Source organism: Arvicanthis niloticus, chromosome 11 (genome assembly GCF_011762505.2).
Source record: "Arvicanthis niloticus isolate mArvNil1 chromosome 11, mArvNil1.pat.X, whole genome shotgun sequence".
NCBI classification, from domain to species: Eukaryota; Metazoa; Chordata; class Mammalia; order Rodentia; family Muridae; genus Arvicanthis; species Arvicanthis niloticus.
In genome coordinates this window covers 30,541,979-30,556,934 of record NC_047668.1, presented here as the reverse complement: position 1 = coordinate 30,556,934, position 14,956 = coordinate 30,541,979, and the positions used below count along the sequence as shown (strand labels likewise).

General features: G+C 41.6%; 1 protein-coding gene across 1 annotated transcript in view; it reads right to left on the bottom strand.

Moving 5' to 3' along the window:
- Positions 1-3,276: 3,276 nt before the first annotated feature.
- Positions 3,277-14,956, bottom strand: part of Bzw2 (basic leucine zipper and W2 domains 2) — a 56,552-nt gene continuing 44,872 nt past the window's right edge. Inside the window, 5 exon segments of the mRNA XM_034514500.2 lie at positions 3,277-3,751; positions 4,336-4,458; positions 12,505-12,622; positions 12,624-12,644; positions 13,730-13,876. Of these exon segments, the coding sequence (XP_034370391.1) occupies positions 3,723-3,751; positions 4,336-4,458; positions 12,505-12,622; positions 12,624-12,644; positions 13,730-13,876 (438 nt within the window). The 3' untranslated portion in view covers positions 3,277-3,722.

Here is a 14,956-nt window from a genome sequence, read left to right as displayed (position 1 = left end):
GATATAGCTCAATTGATAAAGCATTTGCTTAGTATGCAGAGTCCTTGGTTTAATCCCCAGGACTCCACAAATCCTGTGTTGTGGTGCCTGAGTGTAATCCCAGTACTTGGAGGTGAAGGCAGGACAAACAGAAGGTCAGACTCAGATATAGATAGTAGAGGCCAGTTGGAAGCTCTGTGTGACCCTGTCTCAAAAAAAAACAACATGGCAAAAGACTCCAGAAGCTTGTTTCTGAGGAAAACATAACTTTAAGGATTCATTAAATTCTTGCTATGGAGTATGTGTCTCCATGCTTAAGGACTTGAAAAATGCCATCAGCTTTGAGAAAGTTAACTAACTTTCCAAATTTGTTATAGGCTAGTAAAGATTTCTTCACTAGAAGTGCTACATGTTCTTATTCATCTTTTGTGGCAGAGGCTTGTTCATGCTAATACACCACACCAAGTGAATTTAGGTCCTTTTCTTTAACTTTTGCTTGAACTGTATGAAGTTATTTTTAGGATTAAAAACAAACAAACAAGAATCAGGAGCTGGTGAGGTGGCTCAGCTCAGCAATTAAGAGCACTGGTTGTTCTTCCAGAAGATCTGGGGTTCAATTCGCAGTATCCACATGGCAGCTTACAACAGCCTGTAACTCCAGCCCCAGGGGATCCGATGTCTTCACAGACATGAATGCAGGCAAAAGACCAATGCACATAAAATAAAAAATTAAATAAATTATAAAAAAGAAAAAACAACAACAACCAAACAAAGCAGCAATAGATGTGAGATGATACAGACAGGAGATGAAGTACCATCTTGGCCATTGGTCACCAACTCGAAGACCTCAGATAACTGCCTGTTCTCTGTTTTGCTGCTTTTGAAAGGGAGAGCCAAACGTACTGCAATTTAGCGGCCCTCAACTTTACTCATGTTCCCCTAAAATGAAGGGAAACCTTTTAAAGATACTGACACAAAATTAAATGTGAAACATCTAATATGAAGTGTATAAAAGTCAACATAAAATATTATGTGGTAAATTAAATGTAATATGTAATATTTTATCTTTGATATATCCAAAATGTTTTAAAAACCCATGTATTGGAGAAACAAATCTACTGTTTATGAAGCGTGTCTGCTACCCATCCTGTCTGGCAATTAACATTTGTCAAATTAGTTGACCAAATTTATTTTTATTTGTTTTTTGTTACTTTTTCTTCTCACTTAGCTCAGGCTGGCCTCAAACTCACAATTCTACCCACCGCTTTTGAATGCCAAGATTAGCACGCGCCACTATGTCATTTTGAAATGAAAACATTTTCTACTAAAACAAGCACATTAATACAGGCTCTATGGTGTGACAATCATTTAATTTCACAGTTCTCATTTTCATGTAGATGGGAAGGAAGCTAGGTAACAGACTTACATAAACTGATGATCTGGAAGAAATCACTTTCTTCCTGGCTTTTTTTTTTTTTTTTTTTTTTTTTTCCCCTCAAAGGACTATCTAAAAATATCAGATTCAGGGCAAGATGGCTCAGTGGGTACACCTGCCACCAAGCCCGTGACCTAATTCAATCCCTGGGCCCCACATTGGTGAAAGGAGAGAACTGACTGCTGTTGTCCCCTGACCTCTATCTGAGCACCACAGGCATGTGTATAAATGTAGTTTATAAAGAATACCACAGCAACAGAGATGACTTTATCAGTTAAGAGGACTAGATCCTCTTGCAGCAGGATGACTGGGCCTCAATTATAAGCACCTACAAGTGGCTCAGGGCTGACCATGTTCCAGTTGCAGGACATCTGATACCTGCTCTCCATGGGTACTTGCCTACATGTGATAACATTCAGGTGAAACTTACACACACACACACACACACACACACACACACCCGGAATATCACATATGAGAAATATTATCATCTCCAAGGCAGTCATTATGGTTAGTTTTAATGTCAACTTGGTACAAATTAGAATCCCCTAAGGAGGGAGCCTCATTTGAAGGCTGGTCCTGATTGATGTGAGAAGTCCAGCCTCGATTGTGGGCGGCACCTTCTGGTAGGAGCTCAGATTCCAAAAGTCTGCTGAGTCCTTTGTTGACAGAGCTGGCATTTCTCCATTCTTCAAATTCTGGACCTACCTTGTGGACTAAATGACTACTAGCTGTCAACCCTCCATGACAGACAACTGCTTTGGAACTACTCCAATTATTGACAACCTCGCCTCACAGATGAATACTGGCTTCTCAACATCAAGTATAATTTGGCCCTAGCTACTCTTTGGAAACCCACTTAATAAATTATGATATCTATAGCATATCATATATTATATATTATATATATGTATATATATATATTCAGCCCCTTGGTTCTGTTCCAGAGGACATGACTGAGGCAGCAGTGAACACACTGACTTGACCCAGCAGAGCAGTTACACAGCTTTCCTTATCCCGACCTTGAGGAGTATTAGTCAGCCATGTACCCTCATTTCATCTGGTTTTAATTGTCTATGGGATACATTAGCCTTCTCCAGCCTTACCCTGGCCCTGACAGCAAGAGTACTCTCGTTTTCAAGAGTAAAGGCCGCAGTGAAGTTTCCCAAATGGTCAGATGCGTTACATTGTTGCCACTGAGAACAGGACTCTGCCGGAGATGGGGTGTAGAATCAAAATCACCTGAATATATATGGATACAAACAGATCCTTCAGCATGTACACTTCTCCAGGCTCCCAGGAGATTATGCAAGGAAAACAGAAGCAGGATGGAACTATATGTGTGCTTGTTTAACAACTGTTAGTAACTTCCAGACGCTCCTGGCAGTAAACACACGTATTGAGATACATTTCTATTTTACCATGAAGATAACTGAAAGAATAGAGTAAGATTTTTTTCCCCTCCACCAAATTTTTTGAAGTAGGGTCTTACACTGTAGTCCAAGTTAGCCTGAAGCTCATTATGTAGCCCAAACCAGCCTCAACGTTGCAGCAACCCTTCTGCCTGAGCCCCCATAATACTGGGGTTATAGGTTTGACTGACCATGCTCGGCCACAATAGTTTTTATAGATAAGACATGTAACCGTTTAATGTTTGGACAGGGAAAAAGAATGACACCTGTGTAAGAAGCAATGTTAAAAAACAAACCAACTAACCTCTGGGGGCCCATGAGATGGCTTAGCGTGTCAAAGTGCTTGACAAGAGAACTGGCATCCTTTGACCTCCATGCCTGGGCCTGCTCTCACCCACACCACCACACACTATATTAATAAATAAAATGCGTGCTGGCAATATACACAAAGATTTTTAAAAAGCCATTTATTTAAAAAAAAACTGGGTTGTCAAATCACATACACGAGCAGAAGGAACACAACTATTGAAGTGGCCCTGTAATACAGACACCAGTGGGGCGTTCACACAGTACCTGAAAATACAGCTAAAAAAAGGGGTCTGCTGAGTATTGAGCTTCAGGTTCCTACCTGACCCCTTGTTGAATGGCTTTAGTTAGCATACAGTGAGAGGTAGAGTCCCAAGTGTAGTAGCTGATGCCTCAGGGCTCCGTTTAAACAAAACAGAAATGAAAAACCCGCCTTCCCTTCTGAGCCGGGAGGCCTTGCCTATTTATTTCCTTGGTGCAAACAGAAGCCAAGTTTCCCTCCCCAATCGCTTCAGCATTCCCAACCAAAAAGTGTGGCATTTTTTTTTCTTTTCTTTTCTTGTTTTTTTTAGGCAGTGTGTTGGAGACATTTAGCTTTCTTCGCCTTCCGATTCAGATTCTAAGAGAAAAGAAAAAAAAATCAGGTGTTATCAGATTTTGGGTAAAATTCTAATGAGCGGCCCAATGCCATGGGATATATTATGGATAATATCCCAATGCCCGGGATATTTTTTCCCCATGTATTAATTAAGCACAACAGTTACACATGAGAACGGATCGAAACCCCTCCCTAACGTCTGCTTCCCAGTGAATGACAGCTTTCTAACAATGCCGTGAATCCATGGACATCAGTGAACAGCATAGCCTTTAATTCACTGGGTCATCTAAGACCTGCTTTTCATCCTGTGCTTTGATCTCACCAAGAATCACCTGGTGAAGGTGCTGAAACCCCCTCCAGTCCCACCATGTGTGGCCAAGTGGATAATCTGAGTTTTTTCTTTTAAAAATTATTTTAAAAGTTATTACCTTGCTTTCGGTAATGAACACTGAGATGTAGGCAGAATAGTCTTTGCAGAGAGAGAGAGAGAGAGAGAGAGAGAGAGAGAGAGAGAGAGAGAGAGAGGAAGAGAGACAGAGAGACAGCGAATGTAGAACAAAGTAATGAGCATTCGGCCAGTGACTAGGGTTGTCACATGAAGTTACCTTCTTCTGCATTTTGTAACCACTCCACAAATTTCTTCATCTGGTCAAGAAAGACGCTCTTGCCTTTGGCGGCATGTGCTTCTTTGTACCACTTCAGTATCGCCTCTTCGCTCAGAACGTCGGCTGCAGTTAGAAAACAAGGTTGCCAAGTTACCACACGAATGTTATGTTTAAAAAAAAAAAAAAAAACCAAAAAAACCCTTTGGGTGTGGGGGTGGTTCTGAGAGGTGGCTGAGCAGTTGTTGTGTTTTCTAGAGAATCATGAGGCCAAGAATTCAGATCCCAGCATGTACCTGTGTCCAGAATAGACCTATCGCCCCAGCTCCAAGAGTATGCGTGTGGGAGACAGGATTGCTGAGGCGTACTGAATCCTAGCAGAGCCATCAAGAAACATGAGCCTCTGGTTCAGGGTAAGATGAGATGGAGGACACCTGACTTCCTCTCTGGCCTCCATTAGAGCATCTTTCTCGACCCGTTCACCTCCCTCCCACCCCAAAGCTCCCCAAGCTCATTTCTAAGCAGCTCAGACCCTAACCTTACAATCAACTTGGTAAATGCTTTGTTGATGAGTGATGTCACCTCATCAGTTAGGATACAGTGCCAGCAACACAGGTCAGTACTAGGACGAGGAAATCTATTTTTTTGTTTGTCTGTTTGCAAATGAATCAACAATTTCAACAGTTTAGAAAACCATGACCTGATAAATTCTACCGAAACCTGATTATAGTGAAAACTTAGCTATGGGCTACATACATGTAATCCCAGGAGTGAGAAGGGGGAAGCCAAACAATCAGGAATTCAAAGTCATGCCAACTACTGACTGAATGCTAAACTAGGTGGATCACACAGGACCTGGTCTTATGAAACAGGGGAGTACCAACCAAATGGCTACTTTTTCTTTTAAGATTTTCTTTTTGTTGATGAGAAATTGGGAGGCAAATAGACAAGACAGAGGGTGGGTACAAGGATGAGGCCAGCAAGTAGATAAAGACCTTGGGGAGTGGGGAGAATCACTAGATAACCCAACCTTCTACTTTTTTTTTTTTTTTTTTTAAATTTGATCTCAGGTGTCTTATGCCTTTACTTATTTACTTGCTGTATAGTAGTACACTGTAGCTGTCTTCAGACACACCAGAATCCCATTACAGATGGTTGTGAGCCACCATGTGGTTGCTGGGAACTGAACCCAGCACCTCTGGAAGAGCAGTCAGTGCTCTTAACCACTGAGCCATCTCTCCAGCCCCTAACCTTCCACCCTCAGCTCTCATTAATTATCGCCATGCTATAGTGTGATCAAGCCTAAGTCAGTGCTTCTCAACTTCCCTAATGCTGTGAACCTATAATACAGTTTCTCCTATTGTGGTGACCCCTAGCCATAAAATATATTTTTGTTGCTAGTTCACAATTGTAATTTTACTACTGTTATGAATAGTAATGTAAATATCTGACATGCAGGATATCTGATATGTGACCTCTGTGAAAGGGTCGTTCAAGTACTTTTTCTAGTTCTACAGTTAGAGAAAGACATAGCAAAAAAAAGTGTTAAGTATATATTATCTAAAACTATAAATGGCACCAGGTTAAGTTATCATTAATTACCATGAGTTGAGGACACTTAAGGAAAGAGGAATATGAAAATGACAGTCTACATACTCTGCCAGGGTCCTACAGGATTGTCTTTTGGGATTTTGTCCCCTGGAAGAGTCTAATCCATCACATGTACTGATAGATGCAATATTGATACATCCTTCTAACGATGTATTTATAATTATAATTTTGACTGATAGATATCACAGAAATGATTGAATATAGATAGCATTCTTTAAAACATCAGTACCATTTTCATAACAAAAACATTTAATTTTACTTTCCTTTTCTTTAAAAAACAACAACAACAAAACCTGGCTTTTAGAAAGGGCTCTTGGATTAAATTGAAGAAATGGGGAGGGAAGACACTGGGGAGGTGGCCCTGTGCTTAAAAGCCTGGCCTGATCTTCCAGAGGACCCAGCTTCAATTCTCAGTACCCATGTGGCAGTTAATAATCTCTTATTCAATCACAGAGGATAGGATGTCCTCTTCAGGCCTCCAGAGGAACCAGGCACACATGATGCACAGGCATACAGACAGAATACCCGTTCATATAAAATAAATAAATGTATGTGGCTGGTTTAGAAATGTATGTGGCTGTTTTTTTTTTTTTTTTTTTTTTATGTATGTGGCTGTTTTTTTTTTTCTCTCACTTAAAAAATCATTTACTATACTACATTTTGCAAATTAAAGATGTCTAGACTTATTAATTTATAAGTACAGGATATCTTGGTATATAACAGTCATGACCCTACAGAATTATTCTAATCCTCCAGTCTTTTTGTTGCTTCTATTTTCAGCTTCCCATCACATGGACCAGAACTCCAAGCCCATTTTTTAAAAAGGGAAAAAGCTGATGATTATGGCCTCAGGCAGTAACTTGTTGCTATTCAAGATTGCTTTGCAGCAACTTTTCAAGAACACTAATTAGGGTTGGAAGAACCTTGGTAAATGGTCCATTGTCTTTAAGACACTTCTGATTTATATTTCAGTATTTTCCAAATCCTTTTGATCATGAACCCCTCCAGGAATACAAGAATTTTCAGCTGTGTGCCCAGTCATATGCAGTTTTTCACCCCTCCCTCTCTGTCCTGAACTACTATTGTTATAAAAAATAAAATACATCATAAGACACAACAAGTATGGGAGATTGACAAATGTATAAATGGAAAGTGCATTATTTCCACAGATGAATGAATGGGGATCATATAGAATGAGGCAGACACTGATTTTACCTGCTGCTCAGGGATAGTGCTTGCAGGCCTTTTGTTTCATCAGCCCAGAGAGGACAAAAGGAGCCATGTACACGCTAAAATGTGTCAGTGTCAGGGATGGAAATGATACCAAAAGACTGGCAAAACCATATCAAATATATTGTCTGCTAAAATCACCTAACGGTACGACGGAGAGGACGGAGAGGTCTGAGGGGCTGAGAACCTCATTCATTAATTGAGTACTTTTTGAAAGACCAAATGTCTAGCACTAGGGAATTAATAATAAAAAGAACTAAATCCACTAGCTATCTGAGACAGTTAGACACACACAGATATTAGAAAGCTTAAGAGGGCTAGAGAAATAGCTGTAGGTTAGTGCCTACTGTCTTTCTGGTTTCCCCCCCGAGATCCTTTGGTTCCCAGCACCTATGAGGGGTTGGCTCATGACTGACTCCCTACACTCCTCCAGGAAAATCCGATGCTTTAGGCCTCAGAGGGCATCTGCACACATATAAGACACATGTGGTACAGATGCCTTTAATCCCAGCACTGGAGACAGAGAGGCAGATGGATTTCTGTGAGTTCAAGGCAACTCTGTTCTACATTGTAAGCATTTTCTAAAACAAGGATTTATTCCCTAGCTCAGGCTGGCCCTGACCTTACAATCTTTCTGCCTCAGCCTCCTTGTGAAGCTGGAATTACAGGCAAGAGCCACCAGGCATTTTTGTCCTACTAAGAAAAAGCAGGAGAAGGGTTTGTTAACATTACAGGCATACAGTGTTCCCCCAGGCTAGGTGGCATGTTTTCCTTCCATCTTGCAATTTAGAAAGTTAGGAACTCCTTTGCCTATGTAATTTCCAGCACTGAACAAGAGAGTGGCCACATAGCATGCATTCATTATACAGACAGCAGACAAACACAGGAAACAACCAAGAGACCAACAGCAACTTAGCTTTACTATATGTTACGAATATAGTTAAATCTAAAATCCAGAATTTTATATTAGGGATGTCACACAGGGAAACAAAAAAAAATAATAATCTCTTCTCTACTATTCTCTCTCTCTCTCTCTCTCTCTCTCTCTCTCTCTCTCTTTCCTGATAGGGTTTCTTTGTGTAGCCCTGGCTATCCTGGAACTTGCCTTGTAGCCCAGGCTGGCCCTAATCTCACAGAGATCTGCCTGCCTGTCTCTCAAGTGCTCAGGCTAGAGGCATGTACCACCACTGCCTGGTTCCCCCCCCCCTTTTTTTTTTTTTTTTTTTTTTTTTTCTTAAAACCAAACCAAACCAAACCAAACCAAACCAAACCAACCAAACCAAACAAACTGCCTTAGAATAAAAAACAGTCACTTTAGAAATATTTGTATAGGGCATGGAGTTTTCTGTAAATAAAATACAGCCAAGGCACAGTGGTGTGTGTGAGTACTTTTCATCTCAGTATTAGAGAGGCGGGGGTGGGGGGGGGGGGGGGGCGGGATCCCTGAGTGAAGAACTAGTCTGGTCTACAGAGTTCCAGGACACTAGGGATACTGGGAGAATTCCTACCCCTCAAAAAAAAAAAAAAAAAAAAAAAAAAAAAAAAAAAAAAAAAAAAAAAATCAGTCCCTCAGAGGCCAGAGGTATGGGAACCCTGGAAGTAGGCAGCTGTGAGCTCCCGGACGTGGTTCAGGGAACTGAACTCAGGGCCTCAGCAGTGTGCACTCTTAAAACTGCTGACCCATCTCTCTAACACCTTAGTCTGCAAGTTCTCCAGAGCTAGAAAAAGAAAGCATTTCACCCAGCCTTTCCAGGCACAATACAAGAACATCTGAGTCCTTACAGAAACAGACGAAGCACATATCATCTCCTGCTGTACAACTGCCTGCTGGGTAAAATAATAGCAAAGCAAAAAACTGGTTAGGAGTAAAAAAAGGATAAATATGGTAACCTAGCAACACTCTTAATGGTGGTAGGAACAATCATTCTTCAGGGATTTCTTGTTCAAGAGAAAATAAGGATTATTTTATTTAAAAAAATGTATGTATAAATGTGGAAAATTACAAAATTAACAAAAAATTATTTTAACATCTCAATAATATATCACTATTTTAACAATTTAAAAATTTTAATTAAAATTTTAACTATTTTAATAAAATTATTTTAACATCTCAATAATATATCACTATTTTAACATCTCAATAATATATATTTAGGTCTTTGCTTAAAAAAGAGAAAAGAAAACCAATCTGATTTCCATTCAAACCTGCAAAATAAATGTGATGCAGGTACCCTTCTTGCTATAGACATGACTGGCTTCAGGTTACTTTCTGAGCTGACTGTCCAGTTAGTGAAAGGATTACTGTCTTTTATATTCTGGGTAATTTTATAATTTCAGGCCATCATTCCTTTAGGACTGGAGACCAGTTAGTTAGTGTGTTTTAGTTCTTGTCGTCCGTTGTTATGAGGAGCATCCTGGGGAAGGATGTTGGCATTAGTAGTTACAGAGAGAATTCTGAAGGGCACCAGCACTTTACTTGCCACATCCATGTTATTGGTTCTGAATCTGAGCTCTGCCTGCTCGCCACAAACCTCATGTGTAGACTGTATGTCCCCCATCTCATGGGGCTATTGCTGTAAAGCCTTTGGCAGGTGGGGGGCAGGGAGGCAAAAATAAGGCCATCGGAGTGAGCCCCTGAAAGTTATACCCAGCCCTTGGTACTGGCTTCACTCTGTGCTTCCTGTGAACAGCTTCCACCACATGCCTACTATCATGGTTTGAAACCCACTGACACCATTTTCCCGAATGAGTATTTTTTTTTTTTCTACAAGTTATTTCTGTCAGGGACCGTGGTTACCACAATACAAAAAGAGGTAAGAACAAACCATGTTGATGCCACTCCTAGTAACAACTCATCTTTCTTTTCCTCCCTCCCCCCCCCTTCCTTCCTCTGTCTCTCTCTCTCTGGCAGTATAACATGAACATTTCTTTAAGAAAATTCATTTTATATAAATGACGGGGTTGCCGATAGGTGTGTATGCACAGCACATGCAGACACCATGTCGGAAGAGGCTGTCAGATCCCCTCAATCTGTCCTTATGGATAATGGCGAACCACCATGTGGGTGTTGGATACTGAACCCAGGTCCTCTTAAAGAGCCAACTTGTCCCCCAACCACTGAGCCACCTCTCCAGCCCCCAGAATTTTCCCTTTAAATTATTTTTATTTATGTAGATTTGTGTTTTGTCTGCATTCATGTCTCAACATCATATGCATGCAGTGCCTGAAGCGGAAGCCAGGAAAAGGTGTTAGTTCTCTCAGGGAGCTGGAGTCATGGACAGTTGCTAGTAACTATATGGGTGCTGGAATTGAATCTGGGTCTTCTGGAAGAGCAGCCACTCAGTGCCGTTAACTGCTGAGCTACCTCTCTAGCCCCCCTGGTTTAGTTTTAATGAGACATTCGCTTGGTGAGCCTCAATTTTAAGACACTAGTATCTTTGGTCCACATCCAAATAGAACTAATGATGAATAATCTCAAATGAGATTTAGCAGTCAGTACATTTTAAAATTTTTAAACCAAATTATATTTGGTTTATTGACTGTGTGTATACTACAGTGACCCACAAGTGTCTCAAGATCAGAGGACAACTTGAGAGAGTTGGTTCTCTCCTTCCACCATGTAGGTGCCAGGGATCTAATTTCAATTGTCACCTTTGGTAGCAAACTCCTTTATCTACTGAGCCACCTCCCTGGCATGGTTACTATATTCTTTTACTAACATAATTATTATGGAATAATTCACTGTCTTAGTTAAGATTTCAACTGCAATGATAAAACACTGACCAAAAGCCACTTGGGGAAGAAGGGACTTACTTCAGCCTACAACGTGTAGTCTATCACCCACAGAAGTCAGGACAGGAACCTGGAGGTCATATGCTGCTTCCTGGCTTGTTCCTTATGGCTCACTCAGTCTGAATACTTAGAGCATAGAGGACCACCAGCCTAGGCGTGGCACCATCCAAATTGAGCCGGGCCCTCCAACATCAGTCTCTTGTATTGAGACAACACCCCAGAGGCTTGCCCACAGGCCAGACTGGTGGGGGGAATTTTCTCAACTGAGGTTCCCTTTTCCAAGTGACTCTAGCTTGTGTTTCGGTGCCATAAAACCAGCCAGAGAACTTACTGTTCTGCAAACATAAATATCACCCGCAAACACTTGTGAGTAAGATGTATTCATAATAAGACTCTGGATGGCTAATTAAAATTCGTCGTGAAATACCACGAAGCATTTAAAAAGTAACTATCAATCCATCGCATAAAAAATTTTTGCAACACGAAGTCTAAAGTCATTATTCAGATGCTGGGCAGGTGTGAGAGGTGCAGCTGTGCATTACCCTAATCACACTCACGTGGTCAACGAGGAAAAAAAAGGCATGAAAGGCCGAGGGGGCGGGTGGAATACAGGAGATCGTAGGTGGTGGGTAGGAAGGGGACAGGAGTGAGTATCAGGGCACGTGCGAATATGATCAAAATACGTATGTTTAAATGATACTAGTAAAAACTAAGAAAAACACTAGTAGGCGGTTCTAAAACCACAAAGGGAAAGTAGACATTTACTTATATTACCTTATATATGTGACATTATGCTACTGCTACTTATGTATGTAACACCTCTGATGGGCCTTTTGCAACGCTCAAAATCCATCTCCCAGTTGCTTCTTTCCCCTCAAAAAAAAAAAACTGATGTAATCTAGCCCTCAAGCAACCAAGCATCATTTCTGTATGCTGTTGGTCTGGAGACTGAGATCAGTTAGAGTGTTCAACGTTCATTTTTAGTGCTAGTTGTCATGGCAACCTAAACCTAAATACAATGAGGAGACAGTAAATGTGAATATGTAAAAATAGCTTTGCCTTAGAAAAACAGGAGAATGGCTGGGCCAAATAACTAAAATGTCAAGTGAAAGGCTAATTATTGCGCTAATTTTCAAGTCAGCCTTATGGCACCTAAATGGGTCTGAACACAGTATATATAGCATTTTGATAATCACTATTATTAGAGCTAATTGTTTCAATTCAGAAGCAGACTCAATTATCTTATATAATTACACTTGTTCATCATTGCCAAGAAACAACCAGTTCATCCCAGCTCCTGGCAGCTTTTGACCAGTAAGAAGTGTTCAGGTGCCTAACTAAGCAAGGTTCCTGATGCAGTGCATACTAAGTCCATGCCTTCTCTTTCTGTGACATGGCCAACCTCCAGAACCTTCCCCAGTTAGCATCTTTGGTGTTCCTCCATGAGGATGAGCTTGTGATCTCTGCCTTACCCATCATCTTTGTTCTCACAGAGCTTCAACAAAGACAGAGGCACAGTGGTGGAGCATGGACTGATACCTTTATAAAAGAGAACCACGATCTTCTGGAAGGCTTTCATGAAGTGGATGTTGTCGTAGCAGTATTCCTGAACCTTCTGCAGGAGGACAAGCTCTGACTGGCCTTGGGAACTGAACACAGGCCAGCAGGGGAGCGTATTGCTAGAACAGAGCAGAAGGAAGATGTGACCTGGAGCCAACACTCTTGGAAACTCAACAGTACCTTGGACGTTCCTTTCATGGTTATCATGTTATGTCCAATCAAAGTGAATTTTATACCAATAGACTTTATTCACTGTACCTACTAAGGAGACTAAATAAGACTATACTGTATTACAAGCAACTACACAACCCATTGTGTACACTGGGCACTATAGAAGTGAAATCACATCCTCACAGGCTACGGTGCAGCCTAGTTCTACAGTTAGGATGGTAGGATTCTCCAATTTGATGTCCCAGGCACCGCAAGCCACCTCAAGGGTTTCTTTCTGTTGTTCCTGCATCCCAGATATCTTAGGCTTCCCGTGAGTTCTAGACAACCATTGCTTTTTCAAAGACCTACTACTTACCTGCCTTTCATGGAGATGTCCCCATCTGGACAGTGTTCCCTCCTATGGACCTCACAGACACTGAATGTCATCTCCTATGACGACTTAGGTCACATGCTGACCTCAACTTCCTAACTGAACTCTACATGCAAGATCTACTACGGTTTCCATTCACCTTAGTGCAAAGGCATGCTGATCCTGCATCTCAAAATAGTCAACGGACATGGTCAATTTACTTCTCTAATTCTAGCAGTCTCTTCATAGCTTACTTAAAGCAAAGATTTCGGCTCCCCCCACCCCCTATGGAACACAGTCAATAATTAGCTCATATCTCTCTTTAACATATGACATTACAGGTGACTTACACTTCAGATGTCTTTTAATGAGAAACCACTTGGAGATGTTTCATATTCTTACATTTGTAACATTTTTTTAGGCAGAGGCAGATTTGAAAAGGAAAACAAGGTAGACAGGGTATTTTGAATTTGGTTCTGGGGAAATGGGTTCTGTATTCACTTGTTCTTTTGTTTCTCATTATTTGTGCCAGGGTCTCATATAGCCCAGACTGGCCTAGAACTGATCTTCATGCTTCCACCTTCTGAGTGCTGGGGTTTCAGGAATGTGCCAGCTCTATCCTCCATACCCTCAGGAGGGGCAGCTGACCGGGCACAGACCTGGTTCCCTTCAAAGACCCATTACCTTTAGGTGCTTAAGAGCCTGCTCTGCGACCAGTTCCTCCTTCTTATTCCACTCCACGGCATTCATGATGCAGGTCCACAGCAGCCCGATCACGGCTGTTTCCGGAAGATCGTTCCTTTTCATTTCCTCTTTGACGTAAAGCACCACCTACGTTTCATGGAAAGAGAGTCAGGGAGCAACAGCAGAGCAAATATAAAGCCTGGGGCTATTTATTCCTCTCGATGGCCAGGTCAATAAAAGGTTTGGGGCAAGGTGGGAAATCCTGGACACAGCTGCTCCATCCCTAATACACATCCTCAAATGATAAATAAAAAGTTGAAGACCTATACTTAGTTCTAGACAAAAGCTGCTAGATGACACAGAACAAGAGGATGGCTTTGTTTCCTGGATACAGTCATTACAAGGGTGAAACCTTTGGGTTTGGAAGAGTAGCGTACTTGAGTCAGACTGACTTTCCGTGGGCTTGAAGTAAGCAACAGGTGTGTGAGTTTTGCACCCATTAAATTTCTTGATGGGTGGTGCATCTTGGGCTTGCCCAGATCCACTCTCTACAGTGTATTCTTCATTCCTATTCTTGATGAGTCCCATGCCCCATCTCAGTGAAAAGTCAATTGGTAAAGAAACTACAGAATACAAAGGCTCCCTCCTCCTTCCCGGCCCAACTTTCCAGACAGGGAACCTTGCTATATACATGAGGATGGCCTTGAACTTACTGTTCCTCTCTTTACCGCCTAGCTGCTGAGACTGAATTGAAGGCTCATATATACCAAGCAAGCCACACCCCCAATCCTGTAATTTTCTTTCCCCGGTTCATGTCAATCCAGTGTATTCTGTTAACTAGCAACATACCTTCTTTCCTTCCCTTATTATGAAAAGATAACTGTTTTCTTTACTCCTGAGCTGAACTTCAGGAACAGAAGAGTGGGTTGGGTAGCTCTAGAGAGAAATGGCCAGACTACTTGAGGCTCAGACCTGCCTGGGATTCCTTGAACAAATAGGATCAGGGACCGGCCTGCATCTAACAGCATCATTACAGCTTTCCCTGTAGTTCACTCCTCGCCGTGTGCACCATGAAAGTCATACACAGCTCTAGTTTGAAGAATGGTTGAAATCTGTAGGCCATGGATGCACAGGCATTGGTTGTTCTAACACCTCCACCTGGTGGACAGTTACGAGTCTGAGCTTCTCCAGCTCCTAGCCTCTTGAGAAGCCAGGTAAGGCTTAGAG